At 37.1% G+C, this 22,507-nt stretch overlaps 1 protein-coding gene across 31 annotated transcripts in view; it reads left to right on the top strand.

The window, feature by feature from the left end:
* LOC138707444 (titin homolog) overlaps positions 1 to 22,507 on the top strand; it is a 421,318-nt gene that overhangs the window by 227,174 nt on the left and 171,637 nt on the right. For 22 of the 31 annotated variants that reach the window (XM_069836896.1, XM_069836895.1, XM_069836894.1 and 19 more), the window contains exon 1: positions 17,506 to 17,544. The exons of the other annotated variants lie outside the window; for them this stretch is intronic. In XM_069836896.1, the coding sequence (XP_069692997.1) occupies positions 17,521 to 17,544 (24 nt within the window). In that variant the 5' untranslated portion in view covers positions 17,506 to 17,520. Of the gene's footprint in view, positions 1 to 17,505; positions 17,545 to 22,507 lie in introns of those variants that run through there. 31 annotated transcript variants of the gene reach the window in all.

Genomic DNA, 22,507 nt, shown 5'->3' with positions numbered 1-22,507 from the left:
GTTTCGTACTATCAAACACGTGCTACGCGTTCAATGTTACACGACCCCTGAGCGCTCATGTCGCCACTGTCGTATAGACGATTACGGAGAGCGTGGCATTGAGGGGATCAAATCAAGACATGGTCCATGTATATAATGCCTGAAAATAGCTATTGATCCTTTGCGTGTTTATTTTTAAAATAATGTGTTTAATCAGTAACTGCAGTCAGTGTATTGATGTTATATCTCTTTGTTGTTACCTATTGCTTTAAAAAGATTGTGTTTAACTTGTAATTTTAAGCCAACATTCCTTTACTGTTTACATTTGTTTTTAAATCTTTTGTATTGCCCCTACTATTATATATTGCCCTTCAAGTATTTTGTTATTCGTCAGTTATAAGTCATTACTTGTGTTATTATTTTAATCATTGTACTTGTTCCTGAATCACGTATTTAACTTGTGCCCGTAAATCATTGCTTGTAATATCCTTTTATTACTCTTAACTGTTTCATTGTTCATGAATTAAGTATTAATTTGAAAGTGAAAGTCAAACTTTGTTATATTAATGTATTATTGATTATATTTTTAAGGTCGTGTATTTACTCTGAAACGGTTAGCCATTCTTGTATATCTTTTGCATTGATTATTCCTCAAACATCTCATTAATCTTTAATAGGCTCCATTCTTTCATTAAGGTGCATTCTTCTACATAATTCATGTGAATTGTAACTGTGACCACAATTTTATATTATAATTTTACTATAGTTTTTTGGTTATAAAACATGTATTTTGATGCCAACTATAACCCTAATATACCTCAGGGTGAAATAGGGTTTATTAAATTGGATAATAAAAAAATCATTCGTGGAGGGGAATTACGCACTCTGCTAGTTCGTGGAATCAACACCAGTCAATTTAAAACGGACGAGTAGTAGGAACTTCGTAGTTTTTATTAAGTATAAATATTTACCATTAATAGTTTTTCCATGAAATAAAGTCAGTAATGAGTATTTATATAGAACTTAGGCCTATAAATTTGAAAATTGACTGAAAGTGAGGTGAAACACAGAATATGTATTCTATATATTTATCTACGCATCATTCTGGAGAAGGTTGTCCATTTCTCAGTATCCAGTTGTTATTTCGCGTTATTTTTGCTAATTTTTAGGGAAATTTATTTTATTGGTATGTTGTATTATAGTCCCACTTAAATTGATTAACGTCGGAAAGTCAAAGAGTTACTGTTGGCTGTACTGCAAACTAACACTCGCAGATCTCTCTTGCAACATTTGTTGATTGTTGTTTTTTAAGAAATCCTCAAATATGCGACACGTTTCTAGGTTGAAGATAAAACTTGAATGCTGACCTTGACTTCTTCCTCCACTAACCCAAAGAACTCTGTATAACAACGAAACTTTCTGAATTGAACTAGAAATATAGCAACAAGAAATACTGCCAACTTACTCATTGGCGCGGCGAGTAAGAAACACACAAGTAAACACGCGTTGAGCGGTGCAAGCTTGGGTATCTAAGAGTTCCCGACGTTAATCTTTTGAAATACGACACTAATAGTATGGTACCACGGTTAGAGAGCACTCTGTAATCTCTAATGTAATATAATAGAAATCCAGTGTTTATCGCATTCATTAGCTGAACAATAACATGGGTCACAGGTCACGTGTGTTTATCTTGTAAGGTTATGTTATTATGTATGGCTTAATTAAGTACATGGGTATTGGAGAGTTGATAACTTGCAGCTTTGCTTATAGTACGAGATGTATTGTTTGTATTATCTGCAATCATAACTTGATAAGCAGCACACAGTTTGAACTCGTTTATAACAACACATGTCTTCCTTTAAACTACTTACTAATAGGTGAGGTGGAAAGGAGAAAATATCATTAAGAAACATTCTATCCTCTGGCATTTTTTAAAATATGAGATTCTACATCGTCATGTTAGAAAACACTGGAATTCCAACCAACGAATTTAAGCTGTACACATTGTCTGTCACCAACGCGTGATTATGAAATTACGGACTGTTGTTGAAGCCGCCGACAAACGCATACGAATGGTTTATGATTTCTGATACTCAGGTAAATACAGTAGCGTGCACATTAATCCGAACACGACATATTTTTACATTTTCTGTCATTGTTAGCCTCACAGCTGCTCATACCGCTTTAATTGACATCTGTAGTACGTGTAATTCCATTGTTGAAGGTCTGTCGTTATTATTATTTTTTTAATATGTGACATTTTGCCTGTCGTTTTGTACTTATAAGCATTTCAGTTGTGTTGAAGACTAATACTGCAATCCTGTGTACATTCTGTCGTCTTCACAAATGGATACAACTCCACGAAAACGGTCTAAAATTATAACATTAGCAGAGCATTCTTCTATGACACAGAGGCAAATTGCTGCAGAATGTCACATCGGTTTGGCTACTGTTAATTCGATCATAAAACGATACAGGGAGACTGGATCCATCACACCCCAGAAAAAAGGAAACTGTGGCCGGAAAAGGAAGACTTCACCTGCAGATGATCGTTTAATTGTCAGGAAAAGTAAATTAAATCCTAGACTAACTACTGTCGACTTAACCCGCAAGTTAATGGCTACCACTGGGGCGAGTATTCACGTCACAACAGTGCGGTGTAGGCTTTTGGAAGCTGGACGAAGGGCTCGTAAGCCTGTTAAGAAGCAACTGCTAACCCCTGTTATGTGCAAAAAACGCTTAATGTGGGCAAAATTACATCAACACTGGACAGTGAATGACTGGAAGAATGTACTTTTTTCCGATGAGTCTCATTTCGAGGTCCACGGCCACAGTGTTTCTTACGTACGGAAAGGATCCGAAAAAATAACAGCAGCTCATCTCCAACAAGCACCCAAATACCCCCCCCTCTAAAGTAATGTTTTGGGGTTGTTTTACACATGAAGGGCCTGGAGCATTAATACCTATCAAGGGAATGATGAATTCTGACAAATATATTCACTTATTGGAAACCAGAATCGTACCCCAGCTGCAAAAATCATTTCCGGATGGCAGAGGTGTGTTCCAACAAGACCTGGCACCATGCCATACGTCTCGAAAAACTACAGAATTCTTCAACAAGAAGAATATTCAGGTACTCCCCTGGCCAGGTAACTCACCCGACATCAACCCCATTGAGAACTTGTGGTCAATTTGCAAAAGAAGAATGCAAAAAATGGATTGTTCTACAAAGGAGAAGATGATTTCTGCCCTCATTGGTGTATGGTTTCGCGATGAAGAAATGAAGAATATTTGTGGGAAATTAGTGGAATCCATGCCAAATCGTCTCAGAGCTGTTATTAGGAACATGGGAGGCCACATAGATTACTGAGGTATGTCTCAGATCCTTTTTTTATCCTGTTTGAGTGTTTTTGCATAAGTAATTACGTTGTTCGGATTAATTTGCACGCTACTGTATGTTGATAATAAAATTGAACGGCGACTTCAGCTGTTTACTGGTGCGCGCGCTGGTTTCGAAGACAGCGCAGTATTTAATTCCACAAACCACAAACTATTAATGTAATATAGTATTAAATGTAAGTCGCTAAACTTAATCCAATTAACCACATTAAAAGTGAAGTTCTGAAACTGTTTGCCTTCCCTTGGCTTCCACTCAGATGTGGGTTGTGAGACCGAGATTTATACGTACGCTATGGCGCTATGCAGTCGTACGTGCGCGATAACAATGTTGTCGCTTTCGTATCTTGAAATACATTGCCGGCTCAGTATCATGTATTTACATATTTATTTCTGAAAATGACTTTATACACTTTGCACAATCCGTCGTTAAGGCACGAACTAATACCACGCAAGATAATGCTATAGAAATCTGTCTACATCGCCCCGGTCCACTGCTGGCTCACGTCGTATGCAGAATATTTGAAGCTGGGTAGCTTATAGATTATGACTTTGCAATAATCAGGTCTGGAGGGTAGCTGCGAATATATTGAATAAGCAGTCGCGGACAGCTGCTAAGGGATGGTCCTCCAACTTGGGGGTTTGGCAAAGGGCTAGCAACCCATCTCCATAAAAAGCAGCTTGTTACGAAACCTCAACATAAAGTACGAAATGGAGATATAAGAATTAGAAATTTATCGTTTGAAAATGTGGAAAAATTCAAATACCTTGTAGCAACAGTATCAAATATAAATGACACTCGGGAGGAAATTAAACACAGAATAAATATGGAAAATGCCAATTAGTATTCGGTTGAGAAGTTTTTGTCGTCCAGTCTGCTCTCAAAAAAGCTGAAAGTTAGAATTGAATACTTCGGGAGTAAATAATGATAACCCATACTTAAGCTTACAAATAGCATACTGCAAACACAAGAGGATTGTCATATTTTTCAAGCAGCATAATCCAATCATTGTTAACAAATTTACATAATTATTTAACCAAATGAAAGATAATGTGGCTTATAGGTTATTAAAACCAGAAAATGTCAATATCAATTTTCAGATTTATCACTTTTACCCCCGAGGTATTCAGTTTATAAAACAGTTATATTACCGGTTGTTTTGTATGGTTCTGAAACTTGAACTCTCACTTTGAGAGAGGGACGGAGGCTAAGGGTGTTCGAGAATAGGGTACTTAGAAAATATTTGGGGCTAAGAGGGATGAAGTGACAAGATAATGGAGAAAGTTACACAACGCAGAACTGCACGTATAACATAAGTAATATAAGTAGCTCGCTGCGTTGGGTATATAGGAACTAAACCCTTGACAGAAAGCCATTGCCCTACGGGGACATAAATAGGCTTATCTTTTATCTTTAATAATCAGGTATAAATTATATTTAGGACTTGTTACAATATGGTAATTTATTCAGCGTGATCTTAAACTTGAAATAAAACTTACCTTCACAATTACACCTCCTAATCTGTCTGAGTTTACGAAAGGTTCCATTGTAGGAATTTGGGAACACTTGGTAGCAGGCGGAACAATACACCTTGCATAGGTTTAGTTATTGACTGTTTCGACTGATGCAAATAATTGAGGTGAAGGTATATTGCACACAAAATGCTAGAAATTATTTTTAGTTGAATATAAGGGAAAATGTATTATGTAACTTTGGACTACATAACGTTGACGCAGTTGTTCTTGTCATTGCTCTTCGGAAGCGACTTTGTGGTACAGGATGGAGTTGTGGCATGCAGTAAGCCGCTTCTGGTGGATTCAGTCTAGAGGGGCAAAAACACCAAGCTCAACTTTTTGTTCGATGCGCTACTTTTTTGTTTATGGACCCAGCGCCGAGTGTGTGCTGTATTATGCAGCGACGACCTTCCGAACGGGCTCGCCGCGAGGTAGCGTGTGTGCATCGTGTTTGTGAGGGCTGAGTTTCTGTCTCTTGCTAAGGTATCTTAAAATTTACATGTATTTCCTTTGTTGCTCCTGGGATCATGACTACCTGGTTAATTATTCCATAATCTAGCCCTTCCTTTAGATCCGTACTATAGTGCCAGTGGCTTATTGCATAGACTTTGGTTCGCTCCCCGTCGCCAACTGAAATAAATATTACAGTAACTTGTAGTGAACATGGTAGGGCGAGGATATTTTTCCGGGATTCTCACGTTTGCTTTAACATTGAAATGCTCATCTCATATATTTACAATTTTACTTTATCTTAATATCGGCGTACATGATTAGCCAGTCGGACTCTCGGCACGTGACTGAGAGATTTTGAAATATTTAAGTACCGAATGCTGGGTTGCAAGAAACCTGTTCCATAAATTGCTATTCTCTCGTTAAGTAACGGACCTTTAAACTATTCCAGTCTTTAAAGTATAGGTCGTTGCAAATGTGATAATTAACGATCTGTTAGCTATTCCACCTTTAAACGGTAAAAATTAAAAATGATAGAGCCATCGTAGCCGGCGCAAATAATTCGTTTATTATACGTGCGTGTCGCTATGGTAATAGGCCTATTGTGTTTTTGGATAGTCATTGTTTTCAAACTTTGCACAAGACAGGCATCAAATACTGAGCAAGGCCAACATGCAACGATGCTTGGTACAAATTGATAGAGAAGTAACCCTTCCTGTTTCGGTACATCTCATTCAAGTCTCCACTAGGGCTTTGAATTTTCATATGGCTACAGTCTATGCACCAATAACGTTGGGAAAATTTCAAATTCAGAAGAAATCCTGTTTTACTGTTTGTACAGAATTTCCTTGAGGCATAGTAACGTACTGTTCTCTCATTCTTGCAATGCAGTTACACGTCTTATTATTCTACAAACTGTGGATTTATAAACATGAATATGATCCACTGTCACATTCTGAAACGCTCCTATTGCGTAATAGCGCAAGGCAATTTACTGCGTGCGATTTGTTTTCCAATATAATGCCCTATTTCATGCAAGAGAGCCATGAATGTGTCTTTCGATAATCTAAATCTAACCTTAAAATCAATATTATCGTATTCTTCTAGAGGATTCGATCTGTCTCAGTATTCTTGGTCTTGGTAGATGTTGTACCATATTAAACATAACCCCTATTTCAGACGATTCTATAATAGTAATGAAATTGGTTTATTCACAGAACTTTTCCTATACACACATGAATCTCGAGTTCACTGTGATATGTATATTACATTTCACTTACTTCTGATGATAACACCCACGAAATTACTTAATACTGTCAGATAAAAAAAAACAAGACATATACGTACAATATGGCGGCTAACGATTCGTTAACAGTTTATAGCTCCGATTTTCGACCTATAGTTTACAGAGTGCTTTAACGAAGCAGTAGCTTTAAAGGTCGTTCTTGCAACGCTTACTGACGCTAAATGAATAATTATAGGACCAATAGTGTTTAACGAACCTATAAATGCTTTCTTGCAACCCAGCAGTAGTGTCTCAAGTTTAGCAGCGTCTAACATAGGCCTACGTATATAAAAGCACTTCCTCGCGAATTAGACAGTTTTCTCATTAAAGAAAACGGCTTACATTTATCTGAAATTTACTTCCGTTACATACTGTAGAGTACTTCACATCAAGGGAGAAAGAATTGTGACATCCTTGAGAAGGGATTTTATTTCTGTGTTTCAGAGTGTGTATCCAAAGAACCCAATCGAGTTTTGGATATACTGTATGTATAGGCCTACTTAAAATAACTGAATGCATTTTGCCATTTGATGTACATTTGTGTCAACCATAACGTCTTTAAATTCAATTTCTCTTACTGTTAACTGCCTTCACAACATTGATTTGTACGAAGGCAGAGGTTACTAATTGCATCATGGGTAAGACTACGCTGATCAATTCATGTAACTTAATTACTTATTTCTGAGACTTGTTTACCTCTGTGTCAATAATATTAGGTCTATTGTTGTTGTTTAATCCAATGTCATAAAACAGGTTTGAATCTCATAAGTGACACCAATAAGGCGTCACTCATGAGCAGGCTTTGGTCCTGGGCACAGAAACGCATGAAGTTCAGAACGCAAGGTCTATACTCTATAGTGTTGTGTTGGTCGAGCGGACTGAGAGATGGGCGCGTCATTACTTCGTGTCTCAACATGTAAACAGTCCGTCATAGCAGGGCACAAAATATATTTCACCCTGTACAGATGCAGTATATACAGTACATTCCTACTGTATATTGTTACGGTCTTACTAATAAAAACTCTATATACAGACGTTTAACTGTCTTATACTTATACAATGAGTAGCTCGTTTATAAGTCGTGTGTAAATTCCTTACTAATAATCACTACATACGTCGTGTATAACAGTATAACTGTTACACAGCTACGTCATAGTTTCGTCATTACTTCGTTACGAAAGGTAATAGAATATCTGAGGTTCTCTGTTGCATCCGGTAGAGCGCTCTAGTGTGGCGTGTTAAATATCGATAGTACAACTGGCTCTAATCGATTACCACACTACATTTTGGTCAAGAGTACAAGCTACAAAATATTATTCTAATAATTCTATGATCTTTGGTTTGTTCTTCTGTGGTTACAAGGTAACCATCATCATAAAATGACAGTCGATACGAACAGCTGTTAGAGGGGCGGCCATTTTTTTGCCATATACAACGCTTAAACAAGGAGTTTCGTGTATATAACTACTGCAAAGCAATTCCCATTGTATAGTTACAGCCTGTTTATACGTCCATAGCTTATTCACGGTTTATTAGTAACGTTTTCTGTCTCAACTCTGCATAAGTCTCGTATAAAAACTATACACGGTTTATTAGTAAGACCGTTAAAGTATTAACGTGAGTTGTTACCTTCAATCAGGTGTCCCTACGCCGGAGCCTGTTACATGAGAAGTAGGCTATAATTGCTATTCAACCAATGGCAGATTCCACGCTTGTCTTGAAGTTGGACGAGGTAGAACGATTCCAACTTCAAGTCAAGCATGGAATGAGACTTCTGTCATTGGTTGAATACAATTACACTTCTCTCTTCTTCTGCCGACAATGTTTACATCTCCTGTCGGACATTATGAAACGAAGTATAGACCTGCTCTTTGTTCGCATACGTTTCGGATTCGTGTCGTTTTCAAGTGTGGGATTTTTTCATTAAAAATTATCAGTAACCCTTGAAGTTCATTTAGTAACACTTATTAAAGTAAGAAGCTTAAAACTTTAGTATTTTTTTTTAATGTTTAAATTTATGACATCATACTTTTGTAGACCCCGAAGTTGTCGCAGATGGACGTAGCGGTATGGTTCGCCCTTCGCCTTCAGGATAACATAATTTTATTCCAGTTGTCTGGAAAGCGAGGAGATTTCTTGCTAGATTGTCGGATTGTTTGTAGGAAAGAAAATAATGCAAACTCCATCCAATTGGAGCTTTTTAATTTTAAATGAGACGCGATTATGTCCTGTAGCGATTGGAGCGAGACATATTTTCTCTCGCAATTTAAGAAAATTGCATTCACGCAAAGTGAAATCTGTAATAGTTGTAATCCGTTAAGGTATTAAATATCGGAATGAGAACACAAGTTGGAGAAATACTATTTTAGTTACGGGGTTTGAGCAGGAGAGTGCGAACCGACCGTCGCCTCGCGTCCTCGAGAGAGTGCGAACTGCTTGACGCACGCACCGACCGTAGCAACGCACGCACAGCATAAAAACTAGAGGTACTGCACTTGCTCGGTTCTTATTGGAGAACTAGCTGTACCCGTGCGCTCCGCTGCACTTATTAGAAATAAATATAAAGTAATTACATAATTAAAATAGGACATTGGGTCCAGGGAACATTCGTGCTTGATAGAAGAATAAATCGTTTAATATGCTACTTAATTTAAATTGTATTTAAATAATTAAAATGCTATCATTTTGGTCCAGAGACCTCTCATTTGGTGCAAATATAATTCGTTTAACATTTTTCTAAATAAATTAGTCTTGAATGCATCCTTTAATAAATCACTCCAAATTAATAGAGTTGATTGTGTAAAAATGTAAGAATTCACGATCTCCTATGCATTACTGCCATAGAATGAATAAATTTGTTTTACTTCCTACTAAAAAATTTAATATTTTGCACATAGCAGTTACGGAACGACACTATAATCTGAGGCGGCGGTGGAAATGTATTGTATTGTTATTTTAAATCTCTTGTATATCCTTAAATATCAGTCCTATCAAACTTTTGCCTGGAATAAAACTTATCGGAAATCATTTTTAAAGAACCTTTTGTTATGTAACATTTTTTTACAGAACTCAATAAGAAGCGAGATATTTCGGTTTATTTAATTCAGGCCCCCTTATAACTCCCTTTTTAAATAAAGTATTTTGAATGCTATATAGCCTAAAATTTAAGTTACAACGAACTTAATTTATATTCCAATTTTAATCGAAATCCGTTCAGCCATTATCGCGTGAAAAGGTAACAAACATCCAGACAGACAGACAGACTTAAATATCAGTCCTATCGAAATTTTGCCTGGAATAAAAATTATCGGAAATCATTTTTAAAGAAATGTTTGTTATGTAACATTTTTCACAAAAATCAATAATAAGCGAGATATTTCGGTTTATTTAATTCAGGCCCCCTTATAACCCCCCTCTTAAATAAAGTATTTTGAATGCTATATAGCCTAAAATCTAAGTTAGAACGAACTTAATTTATGTTCCAATTTTCATCGAAATCCGTTAAGCCATTATCGCGTGAAAAGGTAACAAACTTACAGACAGACAGACAGATAGACAGACAGACAGACATACAAACAAAAATTTCAAAAAAGAGATTTTCGGTTTCAGGATGATTAATTATACATGTTAACACCAATTATTTTTGGAAAAGCGAAAATTACCAGAAAAATTTCGCTTACAGATTTATTATTAGTATAGATTGAGTGGCATTGCTTTCCCTCATGTGTTCATCATCTTTTGGAAGAATTGCAATACGGGGCGTGCAGAGTCGCAAGGCGGCGGTTTCATTTCCTGTGTATTCAGACATTAAATGCATTCGTCCTAAATGAAAAGCACAGTAGTTGAACTTTCCATTATTTTAATCGTTATGAATTAAATCAGGTCGACTGTGACTGCACCACGCCCTGAAAGTACATAACCTACAATAGGAGGCGCAATGACAGTTCAGGATGGGGCCGCCGTCAAAGGAGTAGGTCTGTTGCGTTGCAGAGGCCGAAGGATTTGACGTAAATATGTCTCTACCAAGCTTTATTTTTAGGGATAGTTCATTCATAGTTTTTTTCCCAAGGACAGGTCTTTCACTGAAAACCCAGCATTCTCTAATATTTTCTATTTTTCGCCTTCCCCTTAACCTCCGCACACGATGCGTATATCTTAATGTCGCCCCTATCATCTGATATATTCTTCTACCCCGAACTTTTCTCCCGTTCACCATTCTTTTCATTGCATCTTCTAGTAGACAGTTTCTTCTTAGCCAGTGACCCAGCCAATTTCTTTGCATCTTCTTGACCAGTTTCAGCAGTATTCTTCCTTCAACTACTCTTTCTAGCACAGCATCATTTCTTATTCTTTCTGTCCGACCCTTAGACTTAGGTGTATTTATGCCACAAATTCCCAGCCATGGTTTCTAATGCATAAGTATCAGAATTTGAACAGTAATCATGAATGAATGAATGAATGAATGAATGGGGAAATTGGAGGTGTAGCTATCATTTAAGAAGTGAGCGAAAATGCGTCCTTGCAAGGGAAATTGCCTTTCTATTTATCGAAGACAGGCCAGATACATCAAACGTTTCAGTAGTGGCAATTAACTAACTAATTTTTAGCCAGGTTTACTTAGCCAGTTTCCTCCCATGGACTGTGCTGAACACTTGCAGGTAGGGACTAATTTCCCACTTTCTCTGTATGTACTAGTAATAGCTATACGTTACAAGAGCGGTATGTTGACGTTTTCATGGTCGAGGAAAAGATTGAAAAAGCGAAACGTAGTTGAGCTTTTTTAATTTCCGAGAACATGAAAACAAACATACCGCTCGTGTATCGTACATTATTTTGTGCGAAGATCGTTTATTACATACCTGAAAGACGAATTTCTAATTAGTTGCAATGAAATCTCCATGTTGGTTTCTGTTTAATGACGGCAACTTCGGAAAACCAAAATATCTTTCTTCAACATTGTTGCTATAAAATGTTTTCTGTGTTTACTATACTCCAGCAGGCCGAGATATACGTCTATCTTTTTTTTCCCCCAGTCTTTAAATGCGAACTTAAAACAAACGGTAAGATTATGTAATGATTTATTTTTCATTTTAATATTTTAACACTATTATTTATATAACATATTGCAGTAATAACATCGGCATCTGGAATCTTGTTGATTTTTTCACTGCTTCCTTAATGTTACTTGTATCAGGAATGCAATAAGTTTCGTGGAGTAGTAGACTTTACTTAATTTTTGCAAATATTTAAAAATAATAATTAACATTGCAATTTAGGTGAAATTGCAGTGGTAAGTTTCCAATTTATAATTATTACTATGTTAAACGTCTCTAAAAATAATATGTTAAAAGCCTAAAGCAGTAAAATGAATGTCGCGCTTAAGCGGTAAGAAGAGGGAAATTGTTATGTGTGTTACGTTGGGAATACTGAATGTGGTATTTCACATTTACCGCGTATTGGTTCTGTGCGGAAAACAAGCAAATACGCACGATCTCGCACAAAAAATATTTGAAATATTCGTTTTGTTATATGTACTATGCACTCCTTTTGACATTATCATGGTGAAAGAAAAAAATTAACTTCATCTCCCCCCCATCAGAATGTTTGCTTATAAGGCGATACCTTTGCGATAGTATCATTTGTGTTGAGAGTTGCTGCTGACTGCTATTAACGTATTAAAATTGTGGTAGTCCGGTTTACAATTTTGAACTTAAACAGTAAATGTTGATATTTGAGAGTCTTCAGTACAAGGTAATATTTACTTTCTTGGTACAAGAGATGGAGTGCAAACAGTATAGATAAAGCACTGTGTCAACTTTGTTGCTCTGTTATTCAGCTGAACCATAACCTATCGAAATGTTCTGATCTGGAACTGTCACTGAATCATCCAACGACGGGATATATTTTTAAGTGCAAAACACTCAGATTTGAAATTCTTTCTGGGGATCGGACCGTCGGGAGTTAAAATTCTATGAAAGGGATTTGAAATTAAGAGCTATTTCAAACTGAATTATCTAGAGAGAATTTCCACGGGCAGTTGAATCAAGAATTGCTAGCATCATGTCTGGAAAGTCTGAGTTCTTTTACAAAGTTCAGAGAGGGTTCACACGGTCAGACCGAATGGGCTAGTCATTGTACCCCAGAGGCTCGGCGTTTCTTCCTCAAGTTTGTGTTGTATGTGTGTTTTTTTTTTCTTTTTTTGCCAAACACGTTCCATTACAACTGGAGTAACAGTAGATACTAGTTATTACATGATGTTTCATTCTAGTAGTCTTTAAACTGATACCTTAATTTTTTGCTAATCAGGCGACTTAATATTTTTTTTTATTTTCTTAGGTTACATTAAATTTTCGTATGCTAATTTTATATTAATAAAATTGTATTATATGTATCTCTCTTTCTGTATGTGGTAGCAGTTTATTGTATTTTCATTATCATTAATGTACCATTAGTGGGAACTGCATTGGCTCTCATCATAAAATTTCAAACTAGGTTTTCTTTACAAAGTCTATAAATTTTTCTTATAAGTTTGTCATAGTATTTTTTGTGACTGGCCGCCTTCCGCTTTTTATTACAGATTTTTTTTAAAGGCATTCCGTTACTTGTCTAGTTTCTTTACACTCAAATGTGGCCTACCGCTTGCTTTGCTGTATTGCATGGACACTCTTGACTACCTATAATCACAGTCTAATATATACAGTCACGAAGCTTGAGTTGTGAGGGTGCTAGGAACAATTGACTGTGACAGTACTATTTCACATTGTCTGTAATGAGGCGATATTAGCGATCCTAGTGGTTAGCAACTATCTATGTATGCATATTTACTACGTATTGTGCTTCGTGACTGTATATACTAGACTGTGCTATAATCTTGAAACAGTGATATGTGATCTGAGTCTTCCGTGGCCTGTAACAAGGGCTATAAAATTTGGTGTAACAAGGATGTTCACTTGTAGTCAGTCTTTTACCGTGGGGAAGAATGATTTGGTAACTTCCTTCTTTATAGTAATTTGCCATTCTCTTTCCATTTGTTTTTGTGTGTCTGTGTGTTTCTCGGATTTCTCTTTTTTCCCTCATTTCATGTCTATTCAATTATTTGACGTCATAATTGACTGATTGATTGCTAGGTTGGTACGTAAAAGTATGCTATTTATCATATATGGACACGGTGCAGCGATTCGATTCTATATAGGCTACAGTTACTTATTACTTATTAGGGTACTTCAACAAATCCACCGTGAACATCACGCGTATACCTAAGAATTCTTCTCTTCACCTGATCTAGTGAGAAGGGCCATATTTACGGGTGGGTCAACATGGGCCGTGGCCCAGGGCGGCTGGTATTGGAGGGGGCGTGACAAAACACAAACGTCCGCTTTCAAACACATCATTATTAACATTTGAAGTTATGTTTAATTTTATTTGCAGCGTGTCTATCATTTCCTTTTTACTACTTTCACTTGAATATTGATTATTCAATTCTCTGTTTTCATTTCAATTAAATTTTCGTAGATACAGTGGCTATTTATGAACCCTCTGATGGATACGTGGGGTATTGTATCTCTTTGCTTGATTTTGCACATTAATTTATTTCTCTAATTTAAAAATTTGTTTTCCACTTGTCATAAATTGATCTGAAATGTAAAATTACTTTCGAGGGCACTTGAGGCTTTTGAAAACCCCAATGAAAATATTTAAATTTTGGTTTGAATTTATAATAATTGTTATAATGACTGAAAAGAATATTACAGTATAACAGATTGTGATATAATATCCTTATGACTACAATGAAGTGGTAATAATATAATCACAAAATTTCTTGTAAATATAATGTAGGGGTCCTGAAAGATCGCAAGTGCCCAACTACTTAACTTCTCCAACGTGCCAGCGAAGAATAAGTATCAGCCTAATCATTACTGTGTTCTTATGGAAGATATTGTAATTTGTGACAGTGATTTATGTGCCTAATGACTACGATGAAGTGATAATATAACCACAGATTTTTTCTAAAAAAACTCAGAGGTCATTAAAGATCCGAAGTGCCCACCTATAGCCTACGTAACTTCTCCACCGTGCCTTACGGAGGGTTAAGGGGACAGTATTTTTTAATGGTCCGAGGCGGCAAAAATGTTGATACAGTCCTGCTAGTGAGTACGAATAGTCTTTATTTAACGACGCTTTCAACTGCAGGGGTTATTCAACATGGTCGAGAAATTATTAAACTTATATTTTTGTGTAGATATCTCAGTAACAGGATTCTTTCACCTGGCTCATATCCACGGAAAAGTAGGAAAATTGCTAAGGGTTTTATTGGTCTTGGCCGGGTTTGATCCCGCGAACCTCAGACTACGAAAAATCTATGTAAATATTAATTTTTGGTCTTACAGAATATATCTGTTATGGTAACAGTGGTTATTAGAAGAGGAAAATTTGCTTCGGCGCCGGGGATCGAACCCGGGTAGATACTTCTCCCAACAGTGCATAACACTGTGGAATTCCGGCCACCAGGTCAATTGAGTGCGCTCCTTGTATAATGGCAGTTGACCATATATAATGTCAACATATATGTCGAACTTGGAGACGGACCACAAAGGGAAAAATACTAGAGGAGAGCGATTCGATCCGGTGCTGTGGATTGAACTTCGGCGTAGCGCAGTGGTTAGAGCACTTAGTACGTAGAACGAAGGACCCGGGTTCGATCTTCGGCGCCTGAGCGAATTTTTCTCCTCTCATAACCATCGGACTACGAAAGCTAAAATGGTATCTACTACAGTACTACACCACCGTGGACGACCTGATCATGCGCCCTTGAAACTGTCCATAACGCTGGGAAGATTTAGATGTAAATCGAGTAATATGCCCCCGTGTTACGAATTCCTTGTTACTAAAAGAACTTAATACAGTTGAAGAAAGTAGTGAGGTTTTAGTATCAATTTTTTTAGCTATAACGACGCTGCATCAACTACTCTGTTATTTAGAGTCGATGAGTTTGTTGATAGCGAGATTGTATTTGGCGAGATGAGACCGAGAATTCGCCATAGATTACCTGACATTCGCCTTACGATCGAAAACTTCGGAAAAAACCGAACCAGGTAATCAGCCTAAGCGGGAATCGAACCCTTGCCCGAGCGCAATCTGGATCGGTAGGCAAGGGCCCCAGCCGATTAAACTACGCCGGTGACTGGTGTTTTGTTGTTCTGGTAAAATCGCTAGCATATCTTGGAACTGATGTTTCAGGTTTAGTAGGCCTACTGGGATATGTTTGTTATACTTAACAATAATAGGATAAATTATTTATTCATAGGTGGAATTATTGTAGCTGTAAATATACCTGAAGCGATCCGCCACTGCATCGAACTGGCTTGTCCATTTGTGATTCTATTTCAACCATCGTTGACTTATCTTAGTACTTGCGTGACGTCAGTTCTATCCGATTTCCTTCCATTAGCCAATGCCTTCAAATATCTCACAGACGTCGAATATAAGTAGTCTTTAACTTAAAACACTGTTAAACAAACTGGCACGCGTTTACGCACTTCGGTTCCATTTGCGCGTGTTACAAATAACGAAAGCAACCGTGAAGTTACAGAGTTAAACTTGAGGATTTGAATTATGTGGAAGTTTTGAAGTAATCTATACTAATAATAAATCTGTAGCCAAAATTTTTCTGGTAGTTTTCGATTTTCCAAAAAATAATTGGTGTTAACATGTACAATTAACCATCCTGAAACCGAAAATCGCTATTTTGAAATTTTTGTTTGTATGTCTGTCTGTCTGTCTGTATGAATGTTTGTTACCTTTTCACGCGATAATGGCTGGACGGATTTCGATGGAAATTGGAATATAAATTAAGTTCGTTGTAACTTAGATTATAGGCTATATTGTATTCAAAATACGTTATTTAAAAGGGGGTTATAAGGGGGCCTGAATTAAATGAATCGAAATATCTCGCTTATTATTGCTTTTTTGTGAAAAATGTTACATAACAAAAGTTTCTTTAAAAATGATTTCCGATAAGTTTTATTCTATGCAAAATTTTGATAGGACTGATATTTAAGGATATAGGCTACAAGACTTTTAAAATAACAATACAATACATTTTCACCGCCGCCTCAGATTATAGCGTTGTTGTTCCTGCAGTAACTCCTATGTGTAAAGTATAATTTTTTTTTAGTAGGAAGAAAAAACACATTTATTCATTCCGTGGCAATGGCACATAGGAGATCGTGAATTCTTACATTTTCGAAAGAAAGGAATATAATTACATATCACTATATATTATGCTGTATCACTATTTAAGTTATTTGAAGGGTTCAGAACCATATTGGGCCAAGCGCCATTTACTGAAGACGTAGAAAACAAGGGTTAAAAAAAGTTATTACCATAATTCAATGGAAACATAGCAAGTAATATAAAGTATACACTTTAAAACTAAAAGATATGTCAATCTTCATTAAACTATGGTTGCATGTAATAACAAATAAGAAACATGTTAAAGGAATTGTCATTGCACCAAATGAAAGTAATCGTGTTTTAATCTTTTTAATAGAATTTAAATTAAGTAACATATTAAACTATTTATTCTTCTAACAAACACGAATGTTCCCTGGAGCTAATGTCCTATTTTAATTATGTGATTACTTTATATTTGTTTCTAACGGGTGCAGCGGAGCGCACGGGTACGGCTAGTTATGAAATAAAAATGGCGAGGGAAGCCAAAATTCTCCGTTAGAACTGTAGGCTACGCACAAACTCCACTGACTTAACTGGTCATAGATTGCATGATGTCACTCAGCTACGTTTTCAGATGTGTTGTATATTTACTGTGTATTTTTGTTTTGTTTCAGGTAAGTTGGAACAAGGAACCGATAGTGGTTGAATTTCCGAATAGTACTATGGCTACACAACTCCAAGAATTGGTATGTTCCCATTTCGAATAGTGGAAACTAACTCTACTTGTGCTCCAACTGTGTTCTGTAAACTGGGTATTTTCCTTGTCTCTTCGAGACGGAAATGTATAACTGCATGCGTCTCCAAGGGCGTGGTGAGTTTGTGACGTTTTAATTTATCTCCGGTTGAGGACAGCAACAGACTCCGGTTAACTTAATGAATATTTGCCCCATTGAGTTGCGTGTTGACGGTGGGGAGCGTGGGTCATGGACGGCTTTTATTAAATGAAAGAAACATATTCAACACTTCCATGCACTTTATATTCTTGTTTACATATTGTTGCAGTAGTTGATTCCCGACTATGTTCTTATGCAGCTCCTGATGACGTCTTTGCCTTGGTTATTTAAGGGGACTGGGTAGTGATTCTATATCTATACGATTAAAGCATTTCAGTTCAATATGTTTAGGCTCTTAGTACTCCGAGTGGAATAAAAATTGCAGTGGTTATAAAATAATGACTAATTAATTAGTTTCTTATCAAAGTGCAAAAAGCATCATAACTGATAACTTGTTTTCTCACTTTGCTAAATGTATCTCAAACGTAAAGTGCACATTACTTGCTATAGTCTTCACGCATATTTCTTGTACTTTTTAGGTTATCTACTAATTGTATACTGTAAATTCTAAAGTCTTATTTAGTTGAATATTTCACCTAAAATTTACATTTTGATAAAATTTTGGCCCTTTTTCAGTGCATATATATTTTTTCTTATGTTATGTGTATGATATTCATAAAACTGTAGGTCTACTTTGTACAATGCAAGTTTAAAAAAACTCTGTAAAATTTTTATGTAAATAGATTCGATAGTTTCGGAGAAAGGTGCACTTACGTTTCAAAAATCTTAACTTACTGAGAACAGCATTAGAAAGTATGAATTAGATGATATGCATCGCCATTTTAGAGAGACCATTTGAAGAACTTAGTTGTAGAGATACACCCACAATATATATTGTTTAAAGGACAAGTTTTGTACGTACTTCTTTTAAAACAAAATAAAAAATCCGGTTTTCATTGAAAATCTCCACCCAGATCCCTTAGGTGTGCATGGAAGATCACGTATGTTTTAATTACAATGTATCATTAACGAGGGCCAGTGTGAAGGATTATTGAAAGGAAAATAATGTTACTTGTTTTGTTATACTGCAAGGAATGTAACGAATCAAAATGTCATTAGACTGCAGGTCCGAATTTACGCAAGATCTGCGAATACCATTGTCATGGTCTACTGACAAACGTTAAAAATCTGTGGACTGGCGTATTTTCGAATCCCACTGATCTTACGTATATCCTCTAGGTCAGCGTTTATCAAACTATGGTCCGCGGACCACCTGTGGTCCTCGAGATCTGCCCTTGTGGTCCTTCTAAAAAGACAGAAGAAAAAATACAATTCAAACGAATTGCGTTCGCACTATAGCTTAAAATCTCAGAATTAGGAAATGACACATGGCAATCGAATTTCACTTCTTCTCCCAGTATTGACTTTTATGAAATTAGTCCACACCTGTGGAGTAACGGTTGGCGCGTCTGGCCGCGAAACCAGGTGGCCCGAGTTCGATTCCCGGTCGGGGCAAGTTACGTGGTTGAGGTTTCTTCAGAGGTTTTTCCTCAACCCAATATGAGCAAATGCTGGGTAACTTTCGGTGTTGGGCCCCGGACTCATTTCACCGGCATTATCACCTTCATCTCATTCAGACGCTAAATATCTAAGATGTTGATAAAGCGTCGTAAAATAACCTACTAAAATAAAAAAAATAAATTTTATGAAATTATTAACCTACCCGTCTATCGACTTCCCACTCTAATCTCAGCAGCAAGAGAGGGATTTAAAGCACTATACACGTGGTGTTTCTCGACATCTTTTCCCTGCACATCTGGCGCCGCGCCTGTAACACAGCCAAGGACCACCCGAATTCATAACACAGGACCAAAGTACCAAACCTTAATTCAATTTTAAAATATAAGTATACTGGTATTAAAATATGCTACGAAAATGATGAATTTGCTTTTGAAGGGAACAAGAGTAAGGTGGTCCGCGGAACTGTTCTAACTTTAACAAGTGGTCCCCACTTCAAACAAGTTTGAGAAACCCTGATCTAGGTTTTTTCAAAGATTTTCTCCAATCTTTTTGTAAGGAGAATGTTAGGAATTTCAGTGGCGAATTATCTGGCTGGTGTTGCAAATTAACATTTCGCTATCACCGATTCTACCGGCGCTAGATAATCGAATAGTTGATACAGTATCGTTGTCTAATAACCGATAAAAGAGAAAGATATTGGGGGTAAAATGACGATGGGGTGGTTGTGAAATAGCGAGGTGGCCCGTTCAGCAATGAAGAAATGCTGAATGACATGACAAACGGTCACGGTCCAATTGAAGGCATAACTGCACTCTTGCATAGGTACAGAAATACAGAATCGAGGAAACGGTCGTCCCACTTTTACATGTTCAGTGCAGTAGAACAATCGACGGCCGCCTAGAGAGAGAATCATGTGGAAGACAATTGAAGAAAATGGAGCAGCGCAGCTCGGGAGAGCGAACAATGCCAAGAGTTTGATTTCTGTAGTCTGACGTATCTCGATGTTTGGTTGGGGAATGGTCGATGGTCTATGTCTACCTCGGTTTTAGATTTCTTCCAAATATGTCCTTAGTCTCTGAGTCATCCAATGTGTGTCTGAGCTTGAGGTCATACAAATAATCTCATTGGTAGACCGTATATTTCCTTAACTTATCACTATAGGTAGGGCCCACTGTATATTCTAGATGGCTGCTAGACAAAAAAAATGTGATGGGCGATAGGCTTATTTCGTTTCTGTCGCCAAGATAGCTCTATATAAAGCTATTACTGTTCAAGAGCGTTAAACTGCTTTTGGAGTAGTACTTTTTAATTTATACTCTTTACACCTACAACGTTTTATTTTCTATAATTTCGATTTAAAAAATCATTCGCCTAACGCGTTTCAAACTAGACACCCAATTAAATTTCGTCCAGAACTACTGTAAAACTAAATTAAATTAACACAATTTTTCATACAGTCCGGACATTTTGGCGAGGAAATTATCAGAAATATTAAGATCAAATTCATCTTGAAAATTTGTCCACGACTAAAGCCTGTGTGATGTATCTTGTCTCACTGTGAAAAGAGAGAGAAAGGAGATGTCTTACCTCGTCTGTGTTGTTATGGCGATGGGGGGAGTGAAGGATGCCGTCCATCCATCCAGTGGCGGAAGGGATTAGTTGATACATTCTGTAGCGCAAAATAAAATAGCAAAATATCTCTCTTCGTACTGTGTAGTTCCGTCACTGAGCTTGTCTTTCAAGAAACTCAGTTCCGGTATCCTATACAATAACAAGGTTTTGAAAGGAATCCCGAAAATTTACAATCCTCCTATAATCTGCACCCTAATTTGAAGGGATTTGGTTTTATTGCTACTGAGACAAGATAAACCTTACCAGGTATAGTACTGTATAATTTTATTTCATGGAGTACAGTTTCATAGAAAGGACTTTGTCGACAGACCTTCTACTGCCCACTACTAATTGGTTGTCATAAATAAATGTCTTCCTTACTGTGACGGAAATCTTGTCTTCTCCTGTCAGTAACCAATCACAACCCTCGTTCAGAAGAATTGACAGGCTCCCTTCAAATCCACGTGGAGGCAGAGTTGTCGCATCTTTTCCGAATTCCAAGAATCCCGTCAGTCTGACTTCGATGGTCACCAGGATTGTGGCAACTGTGCAATGTTGGGTCGAGGGGACAGGATGGAATTGTCAGAGTTGTTTGTGTAGGAAGTCATAAATCTGTAAGTGGGTGTTCAAAGGAGCCACCGAACTGCACTCTTTGAAATAAAATAAGGTATAAACAAAAGCTTAGGTAATAAAATGTTACCTGCCAACTGGAGCTGTAAGGCACAAAAATAGCGAACAATCTTCTCCTGAGTAGTCAATGTTTTTCAAGCCGTCTCGTGGTGGTGGTGGTGGTGGTGGTGGTCGTATATTAATTAACGACCCTTTTAACTGCAGACTTTATTCATTGTCGAAATTGAATGTGGGCGAGAGATTACATTAATTTTGCATCGAGATCTTTATATCAGGGACAGGGATCTTTTACGTGCCTTATATCTTCGACGCTGTATCCACACTTTTATTTCCCTCCCTGAGGAAGCCATTCTATGGATTTTATCGCTCTTTAAAATCCATCACAATTGTCGAGGTTTGTACAATTAGTGTGCAAAACTCTTAAAGTGTTAGGCCTATTACCTAGACAGAAATTCACAAGTTTAGCGAAAAATTGAGATGGATCCTGGTGGATGCTCGTGTAAAATTTCGTGGTGAAGACTTCGGAAACAGATTGCAGTTGATTTGCTTTAAAAAATGTTGCTTGTGAAAGCATTTAAATCTGTCTTTGTCCTTAGAGCGCATCTGAAGTATTAGTATCTAAGGGCCGTATTCATAGACATTTTTAGCGCGGGCTTTCGGTGGATTATCAGCTTTTTTCGTATTCATAAACCAGTGTTAGCGATAGGATATGATTTGAATTCTGTATTAGTAACCAGTGGATAGCCGGGGCTAGCTTAGTACGCTCGTATCGCGTGCTGCGAAATGTCTATGAATACCACCCTAAGAGGTTTCTTTTCGAGATTAAAGTCCATATATCCATTAACATTTAGGCTATAGTTTTTCAAAGAATTGCTTCCGGTATGCTTTGTATTTCCACTAACGTTCTTTTTCTATACAAGCGACGTCATTGGATCTTCGCAGAATCGATCGTGTTTACATGTCACGAAACACGCCTGGGCGCGGATGAGACGAGTTCTAATTTCGTGGTAATCGGACGCTCATCCGAAACTTGTTGATAAACACAGGTTTCCTGGGAAGTGTCGAAGCATAAATACGTAAGTGATAAAATGTAAGGATCGACCTTTCAACAAAG

Source organism: Periplaneta americana, chromosome 10 (assembly GCF_040183065.1).
Source record: "Periplaneta americana isolate PAMFEO1 chromosome 10, P.americana_PAMFEO1_priV1, whole genome shotgun sequence".
Classification (NCBI taxonomy): domain Eukaryota; kingdom Metazoa; phylum Arthropoda; class Insecta; order Blattodea; family Blattidae; genus Periplaneta; species Periplaneta americana.
This window is presented reverse-complemented; position numbering and strand designations above follow the sequence as displayed.